Source organism: Bos indicus x Bos taurus, chromosome 15 (assembly GCF_003369695.1).
Source record: "Bos indicus x Bos taurus breed Angus x Brahman F1 hybrid chromosome 15, Bos_hybrid_MaternalHap_v2.0, whole genome shotgun sequence".
Taxonomy (NCBI): Eukaryota; Metazoa; Chordata; class Mammalia; order Artiodactyla; family Bovidae; genus Bos; species Bos indicus x Bos taurus.
Genome location: NC_040090.1, coordinates 36,225,156 through 36,249,622, shown reverse-complemented (window position 1 = coordinate 36,249,622; position 24,467 = coordinate 36,225,156). Strand labels below are relative to the sequence as shown.

Genomic DNA, 24,467 nt, shown 5'->3' with positions numbered 1-24,467 from the left:
CAGGGAATGAGAATTTACCTACACGGTCATGCAGATAAATGACTGTCTTCAGCAAGGTGCAATTCAAACTCATGGAATGGGAAGGAGCTGTGGGTAGATTCAGCCTTGAGAAATAAACATCCCTTCCAAGGAAGAAACAATAAAGTCATTTGCTTTATTCCAACCTCGCTTCTTATAATAGTTCCCCTCCCCAGATATATCTTCAGTCAGCACTCTCAGCAGGAAGTCTGCAAGTTGGGCTTTCCCCCACCCTTTAGAACAGCTTCCAACAACAAATAAAACTCACCCAAGATTTAATTTTTTCTACTGGTGTCTCTCAAACTCTGTCCTCTACAAACCAATCAGTTATCCTCAGACACCAGTGGATAAGTTGTAATTCCTTGCAGAAGAGTGAAGGCAGGAGCTGGGCAGATGTTTTCAAGATTCAGTCACCACATCAAAGGCCTGACCGCCCCTAAGAAGATTCCTAGTAGAAGGTGAGGGGAAATGAAAGTTAAATTCAAGGGTGTGGAGTAAGGGCAGGAAAGGACAAGATAAACTGCAGACCAATAGAAGCTCTCTCTATAGGTTCTATGCCCAATGACAAGGCTTTTGTGCCTGAGCCTCGTGGGTCAGTGATAGTTTTTTTTCTATCTCAGCTCTCCTCCTGGAAACTGTTCTCCTGTCTCTTCTATCCTTTGGAAAACTAAACTTACTGAGCAACTTAATGTCACAGACACCCAACTTGTCTTGTTCCCTTACTAGTAAGCTGTCTGGAGGAAAGAGTAAAGTTCCCCCCTTTACTCCAGTGAAGACCCACACTGAGGATTTCCCTGAGGCAGCAACACTGCTGTGCTCTCCGCTGGCCCATGTCCATAAGCTAAAGTAAGTGAATCTGGCCGGTCTATCCTGTTAAGTCATGTTAGAGGAAATGGCTCAACAAATCTGAAATCACTCAGATGGTCGGTCAGAGGGGCGATCACAGAGTAGTTGTTCACTGATGCCAACTTTCAGGAGATGGATGTGATATGACCAAATTGACACTTTTCCTAAATAGGCTAAGAAAAATGAAACTGTAGGAGTGTCATTTATTGGGCAATGTCATCTAATATTATTTAACATATAATCCTTTATGATCTTAACATAAGAATGATAAAGTAGGAAAATTAGTGAGATGGTTAATTTTATGTGTCAACAAAGGGCTTCCCAGGTAGCTCAGTGGTAAAGAATCTGTCTGCCTATTCAGGAGACCCAGGAGACATAGGTTCAATCCCTGTATTGGGAAGATCCTCTGGAGTAGGAAATGGCAACCCACTCCAGTACTCTTGCCTGGAAAATTTCATGGACAGAGAAGCCTGGCAGGCTACCATCGAAGGGGTGGCAAAGAGTCAGACACAACTGAGCACACATGTCAGCAAGACTAGTCACTGGGTGCCCAGATTAGACACTCTTTCTGGGTGTGTCTGTGAGTGTGTTGTTTACAGACGAGATTAGATTTGCAGCTGAAGACTCAGTAGTTTGCCTTCTCCAAGTTGGTTGGACATCATCCAATTTGTTGAAGGAATGAGAGCTAAGATATGAGTGTGTGCATACACATACAGACACAGAAACGGAAAAAATCCTCCTGAGAATCTCTTGTCAAATCAAAGGTTTTCCAAAGTTAAAGAAACTGGGAATTTTGGGGAACAAGTAGGGATGAGAGCAGATATCCCTGATCCACTTTGTTTTTTTTAAACTTTGATTCTGTCGGAGTCTTTAAATATTAATAAATACTGGATTATTTATTGGAAATAAAGAAAAGTTGGATTTCTTTAATTAATATTTCTTCTCCCTCTTTCCTCTCTTTTTCTAATGGGATACACATTACGCTAGTAGTGCCCTTCCTAAAACTGTCAGGTAGCTTTTACTGAATTTCCTTATTTACTTACTTAGGGCTGTGCTCGGAGAAGGCAATGTCACCCCACTCCAGTTCTCTTGCCTGGAAAATCCCACGGACGGAGGAGCCTGGTCGGCTGCAGTCCATGGGGTCGTGAAGAGTCGGACACGACTGAGCGACTTCACTCTCACGCATTGGAGAAGAAATGGCAACCCACTCCAGTGTTCTTGCCTGGAGAATCCCAGGGTCGGGGGAGCCTGGTGGGCTGCCGTCTATGGGGTCGCACAGAGTCGGACACGACTGAAGCAACTTAACAGCAGCAGAAGCAGGGCTGTGCTAGATGTTTGTTGCCGCACGGGCTTTCTCTATTTGTAGCAAGCGGGATCCACTCTAGTTGCGATACGCGGGCTTCTCACTGCAATGGCTTCTCTTGTTGCCGAGCACACGCTGTAAGGTTAGTTGCTTCAAGGCTCGCGGGCTCTTCTTTAATCAGGGACCGAACTCATGTCTCCTGTATTGGCTGGGGGATTCTTTACCACTGAGCTACCAGAGAAGTGTTCCTCATTTTTTAGTATCATATTTGTCTTTCCTCTTCTACTTGTATCATTCTTAGATTTCTTTCTGTGAGCTCACAAATTCTCCCTTTCTATGGTCTGCTCTATTGTCAATGTTTTCTAGTGAATTCTTTACCCCATTGTGTGTGTGTGTGGTGTGTGTGTGTTCTTCAGCTCCAGAATTTGTTTGGCTTTTCCTTACGTTCAGTGTTTTTGGTAAAGCATTCCTCTGTTCTGTAATTTTATTTCTGAGCTCATTCAACTGCTTTTCTTAGTTTTCTTATCTCTTTGAGTTTCTTCAAGACCTATTTTGAATTCTCTATCAGTTAGATCAAAACATTCTGTTACTTTAAGTTTGGTCTCTGAAGAATTGTCATTTTCTCTGTGTTGAATGGTTTACTGTCCTTCTTCACACTGTTTGATGAATTGTTCTCTGTGCCTGTGAAATTAAATGACAGATTTTGAGACAGTCCTTTCCTTTGCTTTCCAGTAGGTGGCAACAAGGCTTTGAGCTCTCTTATCTGCTTTGCCTCTGGTTGTATTTGAGAGGTGGCGATTTCCAGCCTCCACCATCTCTGTAGGGCTTCCCAGGTGGTGCCAATGGTAAAGAACCCCGCCTGCCATCAGGAGAGACGTAAGAGATGCAGGTTCCATCCCTGGGTTGGTAAGATCCTCTGGAAGAGGGCATGGCAATCCACTCCAGTGTTCCTCCCTGGATAATCTCATGGACAGAGGAGCCTGGCATGGGGTTGCAAAGAGTTGGACGTGACCGAGGGACTTTGACTTTCTTATGCCACCAAGGTCATTGTTGTCTTGCTTCTGCTAGATTTGCTGTCATCACCAAGATGATGCACTCTTTCCTTGAATCCAGAATCCCTTGAGACATAGGCTCTGCTATTGGGGGGCAGGGGCAGGAGGGGAGTGCTGTGGGGGAGGGACACAGACAACTGGATCGAGCAGGTCTTCTCAGTATTTAAATTTCAAATATTAATTTTTTTATATGAAAGTGAAAGTGAAATTCGCTCAATTGTGTCCATCTCTTTGTGAACCCATGGATGTAGCCTGCCAGGCTCCTCTGTCCATGGGATTCTCCAGGCAAGACTACTGGAGTGGATTGCCATGCCCTCCTCCAGAGGATCTTCCCCACCCAGGGATCGAACCTGCTTCTATTACATCTCTCCTGGATTGGCAGGAGGGTTCTTTACCACTAGCACCACCTGGGAAGCCCTACGTTTTTATATATTGTAGTCCATTTAAAGTTATTACAAACAATAATTAGATTTGCCCATGGTATACAATATATTTTTGTATCTTATTTATTTTATACATAGTAGTTTGTATCTCTTAATCCTATATAAATACCTCATTCCTCCCTGCTTCCCCCTCACCAGTTGTAACCACCAGATTGGTCTCTATATCTGTGATTTGTGTCTGTTTTTTATATAACTTTGTTTTATTTTTTAGATTCCACATATAAGTGATAACAAATTTGTCTTTCATTATCTGACTTATTTCAATAAGCATAATGCACTTTAGGTCCATGTATGTTGCAAATGGCAGAATTTCACTTTATTTTATAGGTACGTAATATTTGATTGTGTATGAAAAGTGAAAGTGAAAGTCGCTCAGTCCTGTCCCACTCTTTGAGACCCCATGGACTATCCAGTCCATGGAATTCTCCAGGTCAGAATACTGGAGTGGGTAGCCTCTCCCTTCTCCAGGGAATCTTCCCAACCCAGGGATTGAACCCAGGTCTCTCACATTTCAGGCAGATTGTTTACCAGCAGAGCCAAGGGAAGCCCAAGCATACAGGAGGTGGTAGCCTAGTCCTTCTCCAGCAGATCTTCCCAACTCAGGAGTCAAACTGGGGTCTCTGCACTGCAGGCAGACTACCAGGGAAGCCCCCAAATGATGATGCACACTACAAGCCAGCCAGGAGTCAAACCTGGACTCTTCTGATCCATAGTCAGCTGTGTATTGTGTATATACACCGCAACTTGTTCATTCCTCTCTATGGACACTTAGGCTGCTTCCCTATTTTGTCCATAATAAATAATACTGCTGTGAACTTTGGGGTGCATATATCTTTTTGAATTAATATTTTCATTTTCTTCAGACACATACCCAGGAGTGGAATTGCTGAATCATATGGTATTTCTACTCTGAGCTTTTTGAAGAACCTCTGTACTGTTTCTATAGGGCCTACACCAATTAAAAATTTCATCAATACTGTACCAGTGTTCCCTGTTTTTCCTTCTTCCTCACCAACATTTGGTATTTGTGCTATTTATTTTCTCTTTGTATTTGTGGTGTTTTTAACGACAGTCATTATGACAGACGTTAGGTGATATTTCTTTGTAGGTTTGATTTTCATCAAACCTGATGATTAGCAGTGTTAAGAATTTTTTCATGTGCCTGTTAGAAATCTGTGTCTTCTTTAGAAGAATGTCTATTCCAGGCTTCTATTGATTTGTTATTGGGGTTTTGGTTTTTTTGATGTTGAGTTCTATGAACTATTCATAAATTTTGATATAAACTCCTAGTGGTCATATCATTTGCAAATATTTTCTCCCTTTCCATATGTTGTCTTTTCATTTGGCCAGTTGTTTTGCTTGTTGTGCAGAAGCTTTTAATTAGGTCTCATTTTTTTTGTTTGTTTTTGTTTTTGCTTCTATTTCTTTTGCCTTAGGAAAAGATTCAAAAACATATTGCAAAGATTTGTTATGAAAAACTGTCTTACCTACATTCTCTTTTAGGAATTTTATGATTTCAGGGCTTACATTTAGGGCTTTAGTCCATTTTTAATTTACTTTTGTATGTGGTCTGAGGAAATGTTCAACCCTATTCTCTTACATATAACTGTCCACTTTTCTCAGCATCAGTCATTGATGAAATTCCAGGACACTTTCTTTAGTCTTTTCCTGAGAAGAGAATCTGTAACTGGGAGAAACTTATCGATTTCTATTCTTTTCAGCAGAAGGTGGCTTCATTTCTGGGGTCAGGAACCTCTGTGAGAAAGTGAGTGTCACACGGTGAACCGATCTTTTCTTTTGTATGTAGACATTCAGATTTTCATTTTCTCATAATTAGGCACTTGATCCTGAACTGGAAAACGGGGCATTCCAGTAAAAGAAAAGGCATCAATATCCCTGGACAGTCATTTGTCAATTACTCAAGAGTACAAAATTTTCCTAGTAAGTCAGAATTTTAGTCATAGTAGCAGTGGGCAGACAGGAAGGCAGAGGTCAAAGGGAAAATTTAAAAGCCCAATTTTTTTCTGTTTTCAAGAATCAGTACTAAGATATTGAATGTGCATACAAACACACACACACACACACACACACACACACACAAAGAGAAACACTGGAAAAGTCCTCCTTGATAACCCTTCTCTCATCAAAGGTCTTCCTAAAATGAGAAAGTTGAGAATTCCTGAGAACAAACAGGAATAAAAGGAGTGATAGCTTAAACAAATAATCTATTTTATTTCTTGAGAAGAAAAAATGAACTATGATTTGGTTGGAGGATGACTGGGGAAAAAATTCCAAAAGACATGGGGATTCTATCAGTTCCTGAAAGAATATTCATTTCAGAAATAATTCTTTCTCTAATCTCACTAAAGGAAGATAGCAGACTTTTCTCTTCCTTCTTGTGAACTTTCACCTCAATGCAAAAGTCTGACCAGGGCTCAGAAAACATTTATCTACACCACTGTTAAGAGATCCCATGACTATACTTTAGAGTATTAATGTATCACTGGGAATGTAATCACTGTGAATTTTTTAAAGCTGGACAAACAGACCATGGGTTTCTCTGGTGGCTCAGACAGAAAAGAATCAGCCTACAATGCAGGAGACCTGGGTTCAATCCCTGAGTCAAGAAGATCCCCTGGAGAAGGGAATGGCTACCCACTCCAGTATTCTTGCCTGAAGTATTCCATGGTCAGAGGAACCTGGCAGGCTATAGTCCATGGGGTCGCAAAGATTTACACGTAACCGAGCGACTTGCACTTTCAAACAGGCCACAAAGTGAAATTCAACTTCAATGAAATAGAATTACTACAGAAATGTTAAAAGTGTGAGATAATGTGGCTATCCAAAAACATTTATTTAGCAATTAGGTAAGACTGAGAAAAAATTGCAATTCTTCAATCAATTTATTCTGTTTCTAAAAACAAAGAAATAATGTGGAAAATAAAGTAACATGCATTCTGAAAATGATCTATTTCAATCACAGTGAGAAGGAAACAAAAAGGAATAGACATTTATACTGGGCTTCCCCTTATGGGCTTGAAATTACAGAAGTTATTGCAAATGTTGTATTGTTTAATTTTCACGATATTAACCAGGTGATTTTTTAAATGAGAAACTGAACTCCATAGAGTTTAGTTTACTTGATAAGAGCTATTATGTAGAAACATAAGAATTATAATAAAATTGTGTGATCACACACTTTTCTATGGCAGGAAGAGCTAGAGTAGTCTTGACGCAGCACAAAGGAATCTAGGATCTGAAAAATGAGACTTCAGTGAAAAGAACCATAGTATTCCTGAAGGAACAAATCTGTTTAATGAGACACTGATATAGGTTATATTGTTTAGTAATTAATAGATAAAATATTTATTATTGAGACAGTTACATGCTTTACACTTAGTTGCATTCATTTTTTCACAATGATCTTGTGTATCATATAATTTTATAACAAGATTATTTTAAGAAAATAAGCATATCACTTAAATGTGCTATTCAAGTTTACACTTCTAATATATAGAGACAGGGCTTAAACTTAGACACTCTGAACACAAAACTTTCATTTTAATACATATCATGTATGATATTTTTTCCTCAATTTCGTAATGAACCTGGGCATCATGGATAAACTGAGACACAGCTCAGCACTCACTCTTTAGTGAAGGACTCCTATACTAGGTCTAATATACAAACATTGTTGAAAAGCTTTCTTTCATTTTCTCAGTCAGTGGCAGAGTAAATGAGATTGTAAAATTTGGCAAAGGTGTTACATCAATACTGCTCTTTCTTTATGGGGCATCCGTAATTTTACCATGGAGTATGGAAAATTAATTAAGATTTTCTAACACATACATGATATTGGGGAAAATATGACACAAGGGAAATTGTTCACCCTCCTAATGAATGAAGGATGTTCAAATGGAAAAAAAAAAAAAAAGAGAGAGGTAGCAAGGAAAAAAGATAAGAATGTTGCAGGTAAGCACAGGTGTGTCAGATGCACCTACAGTAAGAGGCACTATAGACGAGTTAGTGTGAATGTAAGAAGACTCAACAGCTTGGTGAGCACAGAGTCATGGGGACACCACAGTTCATAGGATTGAAATATGGAACTATGTTCTGAGGAAAGGAACATGAAGAGAATTGACAAATGGGAAACCCATGGTTGGTGACATTGAGAAATAAGACAGTGTGAGCCTCATAGTCTAGGAAAACCCCAACACGATGGAGAGAAACACTCAAGGAGAGGGGTAAAATCACAGGATCTGAGAAGGAAGATGCATCAAAGGCATTATATACACAATAATGCTTTAACCCTATGACCCAATAGCCATTTTTAGGTTGATATCTTGAATAAACATTTTGACAATTTCCATTTCCACAATTTCCAAGTTTTGATGGTAACTTCATGATATCTTCACATTTTTCACCACATACCCCCAGGATCCAGGCACTTTTCTTTGACACGTCTACCTCCCAGTAATGTCTCCCTGATGTGATAACTGGGGAGCCCAGGACACCAAAATCTTCATAATTATCATTCCAATACGCATTATAGCATTGGTCACTGGATGCATATCTCACTTGTCTCTGATCCGGAGAAATGACAACATTTTCACTCTTGGGAGAATTCAGGGTCACCTGAACTGTTGAAAAATATAGGCTTGGGTTAGGGTAATGATGTAGTTTTCTTATGACATTTTGAAAGGGATCTTTAGAATGACTTGCCTGGAAAAGTTATATGTTTGTGTGTGTTGGGAGGGAAAACATGGGTCTTAAAACATGAAACCTACTAGAAAATGAAAAATTCTAAAAGATGATGAGAACAGGGTGGCTTGATTATACTGTGATGTCTCCTTACCCCAGTAGCGTTGCACATCTGTCAGCTCTGAAATGAGAAAAAAAAAAATCCACAATATTAAATATAAGCAATAGAGTCAGCCCTGAAATCTATTTTCTTCCAGATGAGGGGAATGGCCATGATGAGGTAGTGAACTGGGGAAAGACAGGATGAACCAAGCCCCCGGTCACCCCCCATAAATATGACCACATCATTAGCACATAGTGTCTGGGCTTTGCTGTCTCCATCCACACATAAAAACTAGAGCCCCCTACCCATTTTCTCTCCATCAAAGAGGCCCTCCTACACCCACTTGGGTACCATTCCTCACCATTAAACACATGCAGTGTCTGTCTCAGATCAGGAACTCGAAACACTCTCCTCTGTTCCTTGGGGAAAGATTTTGGTTTCTTCAGAGCCAAGGTTTCACTCCTAGGGAAGACAAATTTGATGCTCACAAAAGTGATTTTTTTTTTCCCTTTAAACCACTGGTTTGCTATAGGTTCACCCTGTTTATGGGCTTGAATTGTCTTTCCTGGAGACCTTGGGAAAGAAGAGAGTGGATGCCTGATCTTGGAGCAAGAAAGAACGTGTTCATGTCTACCTTCCCAGGTACCCTCTGTGTGACCTGTATGGTCTTAAAATGTCACAAGGGGAGTTTCTTCCTTCTATAATGAAATGATTAACCCACCACACTCCACCTCCTAGGGATCATATGAAATGATATGAAGCAATGGATTTAACAAAACAAAACTTTGGTATCTAAAAAAATAGTTTGTGGAACATTCCCTGCATAGATATGTGTTTCCAGGAAGGAGTCAGAAAGTGAGGTTGCAGAATCTGGCTCCTGGGTATTTGAGACATAGCAGGTATGAGAACACTCTCTAGAGTCCCAAGATCTTCAAAGAGTGCTGTCCAATAGAGAGGCTCTCGGAATACCCTGAGATTTCATAATCACTAGGAATAATTACAAACCCTTGGAAAAGAAGACATTATGAATAATAAAGTAGTCTGACTTTCATGTGTTTGCAAAGATCTTGATGCTGCCATGTAGGTGTGCAAATGCAGACACAATGATGTTTTTTCTGAAGGATGTGACCAAGAGTGATCAATAGTTTGGTCCAGGGCCAAAATATCCCTTGAGATTCAAATCTGTTTTTGGAAACCTAAGCTGAAAAACATACAAGGACTTTGTCTCTTCTGGGAGCAGAAACTAAAATATAAAGGAGTTGTCTCTAATTCTAAGTGTTTGGCAGGAAAAGAAGACTTAACCTTCATATGACAAGTCAAGCACCTACTAAATATGGGAAGCTGAGTTGCACATTGACACACAGTGTGAATTAATTTTATGAAGTCGTGGGGATCTGATACTGTATTGCCTTATTCTTAATACTGGTACTGACCCAAACTCTGAAACTTCCCACAATCAATATTCTTTAATATAGAATCCAGTCCATTATCAATGTTTATAAAACAATCTAGCCCTGATGTATGAATAGAAATTTAAAATAAGACTATCCTCCATTTTTCTGCCTTGAGCATTGTTTTATCCTAATTGGCTATCAGACAACTGTGAGGGGTTTATTTTATTTTCACAGCATAAATGGACTATCTCTGGTTTCCCACACATACCTTTTTATGATAACATTCGCATCCTAGTGAGAAAAGAGAAAACATGCGTCAAAAAGTAATAAGTCTCCCCACTTCCCAAGCTTATTCACATCCCCATCAGCCATTGATTGTGGGAATAAAAATGGTCTCAATGTGAGAGCCAAAAAGTAGAGACAAGAGTGAAGCCAGTCATTCCAGAAGACACACGCGACGTTGTCAGATTTCCCAAAGGTAAAAGGCTTTGACCCTTGTAGAAGCATGAAGGAGACTTCTAGTGTCTGGAGATGAGACATATTTATGGGAAAACAAAAAGCTTGTAAGTTTGGTGTCCCATGAGATGATGTGAATAATTCACAGTTCTTCCATTTATTCAACAATAGTGCACAGTGATGTATTATTATTTGCCAAGCATTAAACCAGGCTTTGGAGAATCAAAGAAAATTCATAATCCTAATATTCCTCAAGCTATTTATACTGCACTTGTTGAGAGTACAAGCAAACAAATGTATTACTGTAGGTGGTTCTTTGGTCTCTCTCATCTCATTTTATACACTATAAGTGATCTCATACTCTCTTAAATCCAGCATACACACAAGTACAGTTGATTTCTAATGCCTTAGTTTTACTCAGCTTTGTCTCTTAAATGCTTGTTAATATATTCGGTTAAACATAAGCCACAGGAATCAGTAACTTAGGATGTCTAATATGTAACTTACTATTCATCAACCAGATTGTCTCCTCTCTTGTACCCCATTTTTAGCATGTTACCAATATGCATTCAGTCACTGTCCAAAAACTAGAGCATTTATCTGTACTGTAGTCTATACTGAGTCTGCTTAGTCCATGGCTTAACAGGTTTTAGCCATGTAATCTTCTTAATCATCACATAAATTATTAGTTTATTGGTTAGAATAGGTATGCACCATTTTATCTGATCTGTTTTTCATGAAGCTTTATTTCTTCCATGTCAACAAAAACAAGAGCAACCAGTGGTCTTTGATAAAAATTCTCTGTGTTAAAGCTCTTTGTGTGTATCACAAAAATTAAGTAAAATTAGAATAAGTAGAGAGAAAATAAATGATGATGGGGGGTCAATTGCAAATTTAGTCAAAGTCTAATTCTTAAGCCCAAACCTTGTCATCAGAAGCTGGCTTGTGTCTTTTGCCAATTCTATTCATTCCACCTCTACTGACTTTATTCTCAGTTTAAAGAGAAGATGAATCTCCTGATATAAACTCCAGAAGAGAACTTTCCCTTCCAGTGTAAGCAAAAGTTCAGAAGCCTACAATGATTAGTTTACACAGAATCAGGTATCCATAGTAAATCATCATTGTGTTGTTGCTGGAAAGAAATGAAGCAATGTTACAGGAAAGTTCTGTATTTACTGAAAATAAGTTAGTTTTAGTGTGAAGTAGATCATGGTAGGATAGGAAACACTGTAATCACTAGAGCAACCACAGGGGCTGAATAATTTTTTTTTAAATACAGTTAGAAAATAGGAAAGCTTAAAATTTTATACCAGGAATATTTAACACAAAAGAAGCTAGTTAAGAAGAAAGAGAAGAATGAAAACTACAGTAGCCAAATAGAAAGCAAATAGCTAAGTTTAAACACAGCTATATCAGTATTTGTATTAAAGATATCATCTTAATACCCCAATTAAAAAGTTAGAGATTGTTGCATGGGATAACAAGGAAGAATTAGTGATCGTCACTTGTAAGAGACGTATTTTAGATTTAAAGATACAAATAGGCAAAAGTAAAAAGAGAAAAACTATAGATCATGCAAGCTTTAATGATTTCAAGTTTTTATATTATTATTAGAAAAAAAATTGACTTTAAAACAATAAAAATTATGAACGAATGAGAGGATAATTTTATAATGATAAAAGGTTTAGTACATCAAAAAGATAAACCTATTACACATGTGCATATACCTAACAATAGAGCTTTAAAATTCACCAAGCAAAATTAAAAGGAAAAATGCAGAATTTAACAATAGCAATTGTAGACTTCAACTCACTCTCAATAATGAGAGAACAGTTTATATGGAAACCACCCAGTTGTAGAAGACATGGACAATACAATCCAAGAACTTGACCTGACATCTATAGATCATTTCACCCAATGAATGGAGAATATACAATCTTTTCATATTTAAATTTTTCTGGACATACAGTATCTGAGGCCATAAACAATTATCAGTGATTTTAAAAGTTTAAAGGAATAAAATATATATTCTCTGGTTACAATTGAATTAAATTTGAAATCTACAGCAGAAGTAAAATTCAAAAATCACCAAGGATTACTAATTAACAGCACATCTTCAAATATCTATGTTTTAACAAAAGGAAATTGCATAGGAAATATGAAAATAAGGTTATCTGAATAAAAACAAACACTAAATCAAAATGAATGGAAAAAAACTAAGACACTGCTGCTTATATTATTAAGATGCTCTCAAATCAGTGATCTACTAAGAAAGAAAAGTTATTAAAAAACAGCGAACACACACATACACACACATTACACATGCACACGCAAAAGTGTACAAACACACAAAGGAAAAAAAATGTGAGAGCAGAAATAAATGCATAAGAAAATTTACAAAATAAACAAAATCAATGAAACAATGCTTTTGAAAAAAAATTAATATAATTGACAAAAATAACTAAAAGGAGTAGGGAAAAAAATGAAAGAGCAAAATCTGGAATACAAAAAGGGACTTCACTCTGAGTACTATAGAAATTAAAGGACAATAAGCAATTGTTATAACTAACTTTATGTTTAGAAACCAGACAACTTAAGATAGAAAAATTCCTACAAAAATATACAATAAAGGACTAGCGGATTGCAAAAATCTAAATAATCTTAGTCCAAGTAAAAAAGACAGAAAAAAAAATGTGTATTTTAAACTTTTCCAATAAGAAAAACCCAGAGTGAAATGGCAATGCAGGTAGATTATATGGAGTATTTAAAGATAAATAGCAGTTCTTCATAAACTGTCTTCAAAAACAGAAAAAAGGTAGACAATCTCAACACATTGAGGAAAAAAAACTTCTTGGAATCTGAAGTGAATTTGTGATAATCTGAATCATGAAAAGGTACTCGATAAATGTTTAGCACTGGCCCACAGAAAACAGGGGCTTATGGAAAATCACTGAACACAATAAATCTTCTCTAGATGGTGAAATGTTTGCAGTGAGCTTGATAACAATAAAAATAGAACTTTCCCTTGTTGTTCCTACATTAAATAATTCAGTTATTTTAGAACCTCTGAAATAGATGCAGAGAAGGTATATTGCAGGGTCAAAGCAACCTCCGCGAGGGCATCAGAAGGATCACAGGAACATATTTCTCTCATGCCTCAGATGCTGGGGTTCCTTTCCAAGTCTTACCTGCAGCAGCTCCATTGTTGATCCCTGCAAATGGCACTCCACATCTGAGATGAGATTGCTCACCAACAGCTTCTCTTGGACCAGATCATTCTCAGATTCTGCCAGCTCTTTGAGAATAACTCCCAACTCATCCTTCAGCTTTCTCAGTTCCTTCATCTCCTCACTGTCCAGGATTTGTCTTAGTTGTGTAAACTTTCCCTGGACATTTTGTATCTCATTTTCTATTTGAATCTTCAGGAATGAAAAAAGACAGAGAGAGGTACTTGGACCATTGGCCTGGGACTGGGAGCCAGAAATATAACTCTTCTGCTTGGGAAGTTCCCACCAGGAGTGAAAGTCTCTCAGTCATGTCTGACTCTTTGCAACCCCATGGACTAAACAGTCCATGGAATTCTCTATGTCAGAATACTGAAGTGGGTAGCCTTTCCTTTCTCCAGGGGATCTTCCCAACCTAGGGATTGAACCCAGGTCTCCAGCATTACAGGTGGATTCTTTACCAGCTGAGTATAAGGGAAACCCAAGAATATTGGAGTGGGTAGCCTATCTCTTCTCCAGGGGACCTTCCCAACCCAGGAATTGAACTGGGATCTCCTGCATTGCAGGCGAATTCTTCACCAATTTGATCTATCAGAGAAGTCCACAAGGAAGTGAAATAGAAAGAGGAAAGCAATACTGGGGGTAGCTGACTTTGTTTATATATTTTTTCTCTACACCATATTTCAAAATAATGGTCCCAAGTCTGCACTGTTGAGGACAACTCAGAGCCAAATGGGATCTCTGGGTGTGGGCAGCCTTCACACATCTGTCCAGGATGGTCATGCTTCCCTCCATTACTCCTGACCCCCTCCCACCACTCTCTCCCAAAAAGTTGAACACTGAAGACAGAACCATGAGCCATTGTCAGATATCTCCCTGAGAAGACTAATAAACTTGATAAGAATGGAATATAAAATTCCCTAGCCATCCTCATCAGAGAGGCCCTCTCTATAAAACTCTCCCTCCATTATTTATGTTTATTTGTGATATGGTCACTTTTTAATACCACACCAATTACGGGAAGACTGAAGAAAAGGAGGAGCCAAATGACTTAACTGTCATGGTACAAAGAAAAAGGCAGCTCCTTGTGACCAACCCAAGGTCCTGCATAGATACCTGTCTAACTTTCTCAGGAAGTGTCTCCTCATACCTTCCAAGTAGACATCTCTTCTCTGACTTTAATTTCCAACTCCTCAGCTTCCTGTTTTTTCCCCTTCAGCCTCTGCAGACATGATTGGAGCTTTTTCTGTGAGAAAAGAATCACACCAGTGTCAAGATATGGGCTTTCTCAGCATCACTATAGTGGATAAATAAGGCTGATTTTCAAAGAGAAGAGACTTTACAGAAACTGTGAAAGTGACTGGAATATGTGATTTGGAAGAAGACCTTGATGTTGAATGTGTTCTTTGAGACTCAAGATATAGGAGTCAATGCCCCCTCACCAAGAGAAGACTGGTTCTCTTTGTTCTGGAAGAAACTTGATTCTGTAAGAAAGAAAAACTTACAGCTCAACCCACCCAGTGTCCTAGTTACTACCTATCACGTTCAAAAGGGTAATGAGAGCTTCTCATGGCCCCCGATGTGCATGCACCAGCACAAGGTACATGAATGTCTACTTCTGCCTAAGAGCCCATTTGTTTGCTTATACTTGGGTGGAATGCACAGAAATTTTCTTCACATGTGAGAAGGTAGGTATACGAAGAAAAGAGATCACAGGCCTCAAGTCCCTGGTAGCCAGGTAATTAAAGTCCAATGCAAAGTAGAGATTTCCCTCAAGTACCATTTCCTGCTCTGTTTTTTTCTCCATTCTGGTCTCTTACCTGGTACTCTGGCGCAATCTCCTCCATGAGGAATGTGTTGTGAGCTCGGTGCTCCTGAGATCGCTCACAAAGCCAACAAATGACCTTCCCATCCTGCTCACAGAAGAGCTGGAGTTTCTCTCCATGGTGAGCACAGAGATTTCTCTCTTGCTCCACCTCTGGGCTCACCTTAACCTCTCGGAGCCTCTGCACTATATTGGCCACATGCCTGTTAGGCCGCAGGTTCCCAGGCTCAAAACTAACTCTGCACACAGGGCAGCTTCTCTTCCCCTCTTGGCCAATTATGGATTCCTTGTTGTTTCCAGTGATACAGGCTTGACAGAAGCTGTGGCCACAGTCAAGGCTCAGGGGTTCTGTCAGAAGCTCCAGGCAAATGGGGCAGGTCACCTCCTCCTGTATGTTCATCAGGATTCCTGAAGCCATGGCAGCTGCTCACCTGCTCCTTATTGTCTTGACTTCTGCCAGTTCTCTCACTCACAGATCCCTGAATGATTGGAAAGGTTAAAAGTGTAGAGTAAGAAAAGTAGAAGTAAAATGACACTAGTTATCTAGAAATCAAGGATGACCCAAGAACAAAATATTGAAGGGTAAAAAATAAAAGGTGGAGACATAAAAAAAGAGCTTCTTGACCTGGTAAAACAATTTTTTATAATAATTCTAAACATTTTATTTCCAGTTCATGTCACATGACAAATTTTATCTATCCTTATTTATGCATTGAGTGTTATTCTTCTTTACCAAAACAAAATCTAGTGAGCTTTTCTTACTAAGATCTGTGCGTGACCCACCATCTACCCTGCTTTTCCTCCTCCATGCTAAAAGCACATCCTCAATATAAAAAGCCCTAAACCACTTAATATTGGGGCTTTTATACCTGCTCTTCTCTCCTCATGGTGTATCAGTATTACTCACTCTTATATACACACACACACACACACATATATCAGAGAAGGCGATGGCACCCCACTCCAGTACTCTTGGCTGGAAAATCCCATGGACGGAGGAGCCAGGTGGGCTTCAGTCCATGGGATTGCTGAGTCGGACACGACTTAGCGACTTCACTTTTACTTCTCACTTTTATGCATTGGAGAAAGAAATGGCAACCCACTCCAGTGTTCTTGCCTGAAGAATCCCAGGGACAAGGGAGCCTGGTGGGCTGCCGTCTATGGGGTCGCAGAGTCGGACATGACTGAAGTGACTTAGCAGCAGTATATATATATATATATATATATACATATATATATATTCTGTGCTGTGCTATGCTTAGTTCCTCACTTGTGTCTGACTCTGCGACCACATGGACTGTAGCCTGCTAGGTTCCTCTGTCCATGGAGATTCTCCAAGTAAGAATACTGGAGTGAGTTACCATGACCTCCTCCAGGGAATCTTCCCAAGCCAGGAATTGAACCAGAGTCTCCTGCATTTCAGGTGGATTCTTTACCACCTGAACTTCCAAGGAAGCCTATATATATATACATATAGGCTTCTGGGTTTAGTCCCTGGGTTGGGAAGATCCTCTGGAGGAGGGCATGACAATCTATGCCATTATACTTGTCTGGAGAATCCCATGGACAGAGAAAGTTGGAAGGTGATAGTCCATAGGGTCTCAAAGAGTCTGACACAACTGAAGTGACTAAGCATGCACACACATGCACGTGTGTGTGTGTGTGTGTGTGTGTGTAGGCTTTCCAGGTGGCACAGTGGTAAAGAATCTGCCTGCCAATGCAGGAGATACGGGTTTGATCTTTGGGTCAGGAACATTTCTGGGGTAGGAAGTGGCAGCCCACTCCAGCTTTCTTGCCTAGAGAATCCCATGGTCAGAGGAGCCTGACAGGATAGTTCATAGAATCTGAAAGAATCGGACACAAGTGAGACTGGGCAGGCATGCATATGTATATATGTATATATACACACAGAGATACATATATATATATATTCTTTCTCATATTCTTTTCCCATTAAAGGTATTATAAGACATTGAATATAGTTACCTATGCTATATAGGAAACCCTTGTTTACCCATTTTAAGTATAGTAGATTGTTTATGTTAATTCCAAACTCCTAAATTGTTTCCCTTACCCATCCCCTTTGGTAACCATAAGTTTGTTTTCTATGTCTATGAGTCTATTTCTGTTTTGTAAATAAATTCATTTGTATCATTTTCTTTAGATTCCAGATATACGTGATATCACAATATTTCACTTTCTCTTTCTGTCTTACTTCACTGGATATAATAATCTCTAGGTCCATCCATGTTGCTGCAAATGACATTATTTCATCCTTTTTTATGATTACTATTCTGTTGTATGTATTCTTTATTTATCTGTTGATGGACCTTTAGGTTGCTTCCATGTCTTGGCTATTGTAAATAGTGCTACAATGAGTATTGGGGTGGTGCATGCATCTTTTTAAATTAGAATTTAATCTGAATATATGTCTAGGAGTGGGATTATAGGATTATACAGTAACTCTATTTTATTTGTTTTAAAAAACCTCCATAATTTTTTCCATAGTGGCTGCAAAAGTTTACACTCCCACCAAGAGTCTAGAAGGATTTCTTTTCCTCTACACCCTCTCCAGCATTTATTATTGGTAGCCTTTTAAACAATGGCCATTCCGACTGAAGTATGACTCTCTCATACTTCAGTACACTCTCTCTTTACAGGTTTTTTTTGTTGAGGTCCTTTAATGGACTGGAACCTGGTGGTCCGGAGTCGACGATAAAAAAGTAAAGGAGAGAAAGAGGCTGATGTTCCTTGGTTTACTCAGAAAGCCAATAAAGCCCCTGGCACAGGGCTTGCTCTGTTCACGGAGGCCTCAGGTACCCTTTCAATGGGGTGAAGGCACAGAGCACCTTCTTGAGAGGCTCTTAGAAGCCCGTGCAGTAAAGTGAACTCAGAGTGCCTCTGCACTCCAAAGAAATAGCCTGAGAGAGAGAGAGAGAAAGAAAGACACGGGGACCAGAGCTCTGATGGAGCAAATGTTTTTTATTCAACATTGTGTAGGTATTTATACTGTCTTACAAGATAGCTATTTTCAGCAGAGATAAAATTAAAACTTACAAGTTATCAAGAAAACATGAGGTCATCCATCTGAAAGACAGAGCTGTAAATAACCACTTTTACCATATGGTTCATAAACAGGAAGAGGGTAATTATCATTGTATAGAAAAACGAAGGAAATGCCTGGATTCCTCAGTCCCAGGAGAGGCTTGCCTTTCCTCTTAATTGCTGAATATTCAGGAATTAATAAGGAATAGAGAATTCTTGACAGATCCAAAAGAGCACACAGGAAGCCTCCTGTTAAATGCTTCCTGACATTCTTTTATCACACAGACCCTTCTGATGACTTATTATATTGTAACCCTTACCACCATTTGTTGAATATTTGCAATGATTTCCCTTATTATCACATCATAATATATGACAATAGATTTGTGTAGATAGTAAAAAAAAAATCCTTTATCAGATGTGAAAATAAATATAGTAACCTACAAAAATCATATATCATCAATATACAGAATGGGAATTCAGGGTCCTAACTCACTGAGTTAGTCAAAGACAAACAGAGGTGATTTCATGGACCCAATTAATACAAGGCACTGAGGGTGTAGAAGTAAGGAGACCTAGACCAGCTAAGAGGTCCTGGGTAGTCTCAAGTATGTAAATATTGATTTCATTTTGGTCTAGAAATATGCCAACCAAAGTCATTGATAGGAGAGTAATAACATGAAAGTATGAGGATGGTGAGGAGTGAGATGGTGCAAGTAGATTCAGAGGATCCCATGAGTCAGATACATAAGAAAATAGAAGTACGGATGAAATTAATGTTGCTTTTGAGAAAAATATTCTCAAAACACTAGGCAAGATCATTCAACTAATTATTGTTGCCAAAAAATTGTGTATTGTCAATTGGACTAATACCCATACATAGAAAGTGGAGGAAACATAGGGTTTAAACTAAAATGAATGGGCTTACTATTCACTTAGAAAGTAATAGCAAATTAAAATTCAGTTATATATATATATATATATACACACACACATACACACACACATATACTAGGCTTCCCTAGTATCTCAGATGGTTAAGAATCTATGATCAATGTGGTAGACCCAGTTTCGATCCCTGGGCCAGGAAGATCCCCTGGAGAAGAGAATGGCAAGCCACACCAGTATCCTTGCCTGAAGAATTCCATGGACAGAGAAGCTAGGCAGGTTACAGTCCATGGGGATGCAAAGAGTTAGACACAACTGAGCAGCTAACACTTGTGTATATGTATATATATATAATATATATGTGTATATGTATATATAATATATATACACTTGTGTATGTGTATATATATATACATATATATGAAAAGAGATAGAGAAAACATTACTAGGGAGACATATGTGTTGTTCAGAAATCAAAGACTGGGGCGAAATATGGAATTATCCAAAACTTCCAACTTAAAAACATAAAGATTGAACTGAAAACTGAAGAAGATGAAGGAGACATTAAAAGGGAAAGAGAAAAAGTGTGTATTAGGTGAAGGAATGATCTGTTTGTGGAAGACATATCATCTTGTATGAGTTTTAAAACGCCAGTGTGGCTGTATACAGAAGACTGCTAGTCTTGTATCACAAGAGGCTGCAGTGACATTAAATATGACACTTCCCAAATGATGTAACATTTGGGGACCCATTTCTGAGAGTCAGGAGAAGCGATCAATGTTTTCCCATCAGAGAAGAGTAAGGGCGTGACAAGCTGTGCCTTAGGTTGTGAGATGTTGAATGGACCCAGTGTGGAATTGGGAAGATCAGGCAGGATGCAGGCACAGCTGCTCAGGGGAGAGATGGTGATAGCTTGAGGGACAAGATGATGAAGGAAATTCTGGGCAGCAAGTGAGAGTGAGAGATGAGAGGAGGTAAAGGACAGAACTGGGAGTTGAATTAGATATGTGGGAAAAAGCGTTAATATCAGTCCTGAACATTTTCCTCCTGTAAAGATCATATTGCCCTTTTTTTTCCTAAGGTTTTGTTGTTGTTGTTGTTGCTGTTTTTATTGCATGTGTTTTGTGTTTCTGGGAAACCTGTTGGATTACAACAAAGTGAAAAGTCAGCAGCCTTTCATGACCACATTGTTGACAGCAAGACTAGCCTGATGTATGAAGTGCATTTGGGCTAGAAAGACTTTGCATGGAATTTACATGATGATTGATGAACATACATCTCATTTTTCACAAGGGAATTGTGAGTCTTCTGTCAAATATATCTGTTTTAGGTCCCTAGAAGTTGTGCTCATGGTCATTTACAAAGAGTTCAGATCTTTACAGAACTAGGCTTATCTCACCTGTGGTGGATTCACACACATCCATCTAGTATGGTTCCTTACAAAGCTGAGATGAGAGGGATAATGTCCCTCCTGTAAGGAACATCTCTGAGAGCTCAACTAAAGCAGCTGTGCCCAATGCTATGTCCCCTGTGCTGTAACTCCCAGCTAAGCTTAGCCAACCTGGCAATTTATATCATATGAGGTTGTATGGGTAGGATTGGTGATTCAGATTGGAAACCACCGCTTTTGGTCAGTCGGTGGCGGTATCGCAGAGTGGTAGCCCAGTGATGCTCATTCCTCAACCTGGACTCACTATGGCCCTGTGGCCATAGTCTAAACTCAGAGGGTCTATCAGAGGTTCCAGGCAAAGGGGACAATGAAGCAATAAACAAGAAAGGGAAGCTCTCAAATGATATTCCTGTCTTAATGGTTGCCATAGTTTGATGACAAAAGAAAGATCTCCAGTGTGAGACAGCTAATAAGTCTCTGTTCACTCTGAACAAGGGAATGAAAGCTACAAAGGCTGCACAGAGTTAAATTGAGACTTACTGAAACTCTCCAGCTGTGCCATGTTCATCCTACATGAAGGATCCTGATAAAGATGAGGCTGAATCAAAGTCTACAAACCATAAATGCTGGAGAGGTGTGGAGAAAAGGGAACCCTCTTACACTGTTGGTGGACATGCAAACTAGTATACCCACTATGGAGAACAGTGTGGAGATTCCTTAAAAAACTGGAAATACAACTGCCATACGACCCAGCAATCCCACTGCTAGGCATACACGCTGCGGAAACCAGAATCGAAAGAAACACATGTACCCCAATGTTCATTGCAGCACTGTTTACAATAGCTAGGACATGGAAGCAACCTAGAATTCCACTGGCAGACGAATGGATAAGGAAGTTGTGGTACATATACACAATGGAAAGTATTCAGCTATAAAAAAGAACACATTTGAGTCTGTTCTAATGAGGTGGAGGAAACTGGAGCCTATTATTCAGAGTGAAGTATGTCAGAAAGAGAAACACTGAAACAGTATATTAACACATATATATGGAATTTAGAAAGACAGTAACAGTGACTCTATATGCAGGACAGACATCCCTCTGGATGGGATGGGGAGGCAGGTGGGAGGGGGGTCAGGGTGGGGGATACACATGTGCACCCATGGCTGATTTATGTCAATGTATGGCAAAATCCACAACAATGTTGTGAAGTAATTAGCCTCCAATTTTTATATATATATAAATAAATTTTTTAAAAATGAGGCTGAAAGTGAACCAGAAATATAATCCAGCTAATGTTACAGATACTTAAAATATGCACTTTGCCCCTGGCTGCAAAGATAAGTGTCCCAGATCACTCTCTGATGAATAAAATCAGAGGTCAACATTATTCAAATCTATGACTAAAACTATTATTCAAATCTGGTGAGGGGCCTCCAGTTATACCTCAATGCATTTGAGATCCAACCAGTGCTCAGCTGCATCAAGAACCTATTGAGAAGGGAGGATCAGAACATGCATTCAGACATGGGGTGGCAGATTTATTTTCTCTGCAGAGATAAGAGCTAGCATCAAAGCAGTGATCACCACAACAGACACAGAAGAAACTAGTTCTCACAAATGAAGAATGATACCCACCACTACCTAAACAGTGACCCAATGTCTCCCCGACAAGCAGGGAGACAGATGTGGGAACATGAATCACATCTGCCTGAGAAAAACTTCAGGTGATTGCACCTTACAGGTTGGTCATCTGACATTTGAGCTCATGAGAATACAAACTCACAATATCTCAGAGGTACCAACTACAGATCAACAAAAAAGGACATAAAACTACAATAATTACGTAAAAGAACAAACAGGAAATTTATAAGCAGAACTTTCTTCTGTGACTGCAGTAAAGCTGTTTCTCTTAATGTGAAAGAGCCACAAATTCCTGATGTTAGATGGGAAAACATCATTTTTGATAATTGGAAAGTGAAATTGTGCTTTGTTTTATGTGACAGGCAGACCCCTGCTGCTGCTGCTAAGTCGCTTCAGTTGTGTCCAACTCTGTGCAACCCCATTGACGGCAGCCCACCAGGCTCCCCCGTCCCTGGGATTCTCCAGGCAAGAACACTGGAGTGGGTTGCCATTTCCTTCTCCAATGCAGGAAAGTGAAAAGTGAAAGTGAAGTCGATCAGTTGTGTCCGACTCTTAGCGACCCCATGGACTTCAGCCTACCAGGCTCCTCCATCCACGGATTTTCCAGGCAAGAGTATTGGAGTGGGGTGCCATCACCTTCTCCAGTTTTCTTCTATTATATAGTATAAACTACTTACAACACTTGCAAAATAAAACCTGAAACAGTAAAGTAACAAATCTGTTTGAAAATCATATAGTAATTACCATGACAGAGGTTCACTGTGTGAATTCAGAAGATGTTTCTAACATCTTCTGTGGCTGAGAGGGCGACAAGGAATTTGTAGCAGAAGTAATAATGTCCAAATAAGATTTGGTCAACAGAGAAGAGGTCATGGTGAGAAAAAAGATTTGACTTCTGTTTCTGTGCCTTGCGTACAGTGGGTACAGCTGTACCTTCTATAGGAAAGAAGAAGGTAGATAAACACGTGGTTCCTCTAACTTATCTTCCCTCATAAGTCTCATGATGTGGTATAAGAATACTTCTCTAACATCTTTTGCTATCCTTAGTAACAATCAAGTAACAAGTCTTTAAAACTTAAAGTTAGATGTCACTGTTACTAGAAATTAGGTGCTTCCAGATGACACTTCTGGAAGTTTTTCCCAAGTGCTCTCCTTGCCCAGTCTCTCAGCTGAGCTGCTTCTGGGTGGCACATCCCACAGAAGGAGAAGCATGAACAGGTGAGGGAATGTAAGGAAGTGCAGCATTTCCCTGTGTCTGGACAAGAGAATTCATGAGAGGCTGCAGAGCCTGCCAGAGGTCATAGCATCTGATTCCTGAGCACAGTAAAGCCTAGGGAATGAGAAATGATCCATACAGCCATGCAGAAATACTGTATTTCTACACTGATAGAAATGAAAATATCAGGATGGGAAGAAAGACCCTTCGGCCTTTGACCTGTTATTGAGGAAAGGGGCTTTCTAACTCTGAAAGACCAAAGATTCTGGCTGTTCTCAGTATGTTCGATTTGTACTTACAGAATACAAAGACTCTGTGGGTAGATTCAGCCTACAGAAATAAACAGTCCCTCCAGGGAACAAACAAAGCCTTTCTTTTCTTCCAATCACCTTTCTCCTAAGAATTCCCCTTCTCCAGACTGATCTTCAGTCAGCAGTCTCACCAGGAAGCCTGCAAGCTGGGCCTTTCCCTGTTTAGAACAGCTTGCAGACAACAAATAAAACTCACCTAAGCAGATTCCGTTTTTTTCTTGTGTATCTCTCAAATTCTGCCCTCCACAAACCGCTTAGGTATCCTCAGATATGAATGAAGAAGTTGTTATTCCTTGGAGAAGAGTAAACATATGTCTTGGACATATGTGTTCGGATTCATGTACCTCACCAGGGGCCTGAAGGAAACTGAAAGTAAAATTCTAGTGGGTGGAGTTTGGGCAGGAAAGGAGGAGAGAAACTATAGGCCAGTAAGAGGCATGCACATAGGGCCTCTGGAAACTAAGGCGGCTTTTGTGCCTGCGCTCGGTGAGTCAGTGAGTGCTTCTTATTCCTATCTCAGGTCTTCTCCGAGAAGCTATTCTCAAGTCTCTTCAAAATAATCAGTCCTTTGGAAAACTTAGGCTTCCTAAGCAATGCAATTTCACACACC

General features: G+C 39.5%; 1 protein-coding gene across 3 annotated transcripts; it reads right to left on the bottom strand.

Moving 5' to 3' along the window:
* Positions 1-6,546: 6,546 nt before the first annotated feature.
* On the bottom strand, positions 6,547-24,232 carry LOC113905598 (tripartite motif-containing protein 5-like). Of its 3 annotated transcripts, XM_027563116.1 has the most exons (8): positions 24,054-24,232; positions 15,361-15,844; positions 14,691-14,786; positions 13,505-13,735; positions 10,129-10,151; positions 8,828-8,928; positions 8,518-8,544; positions 6,547-8,302 (listed from the first exon to the last, which is right to left on the bottom strand). In XM_027563116.1, the coding sequence occupies exons 2-8, from the start codon at positions 15,781-15,783 to the stop codon at positions 7,707-7,709; spliced, it is 1,497 nt and encodes a 498-aa protein (XP_027418917.1). In that variant the 5' UTR covers positions 15,784-15,844; positions 24,054-24,232; the 3' UTR covers positions 6,547-7,706. The 3 variants fall into 3 exon arrangements, with proteins under 3 accessions (XP_027418917.1, XP_027418918.1, XP_027418919.1); XM_027563117.1 differs by lacking the exon at positions 13,505-13,735; XM_027563118.1 differs by lacking the exons at positions 6,547-8,302; positions 8,518-8,544; positions 10,129-10,151 and having other exon boundaries at positions 8,835-8,928; positions 24,054-24,231.
* Positions 24,233-24,467: the final 235 nt, after the last annotated feature.

Coding starts and splice junctions, on each gene's coding strand:
- LOC113905598 (XM_027563116.1), bottom strand. CDS start 15,783: ATGGCTTCAGGAATCCTGATGAACATACAGGAGGAGGTGACCTGCCCC. Junction 14,787..15,360: donor AGATTGCGCCAGAGTACCAG/GTAAGAGACCAG, acceptor CTTTTCTCACAG/AAAAAGCTCCAATCATGTCT. Junction 8,545..8,827: donor GACACTGCATGTGTTTAATG/GTGAGGAATGGT, acceptor TTCTCATTTCAG/AGCTGACAGATGTGCAACGC.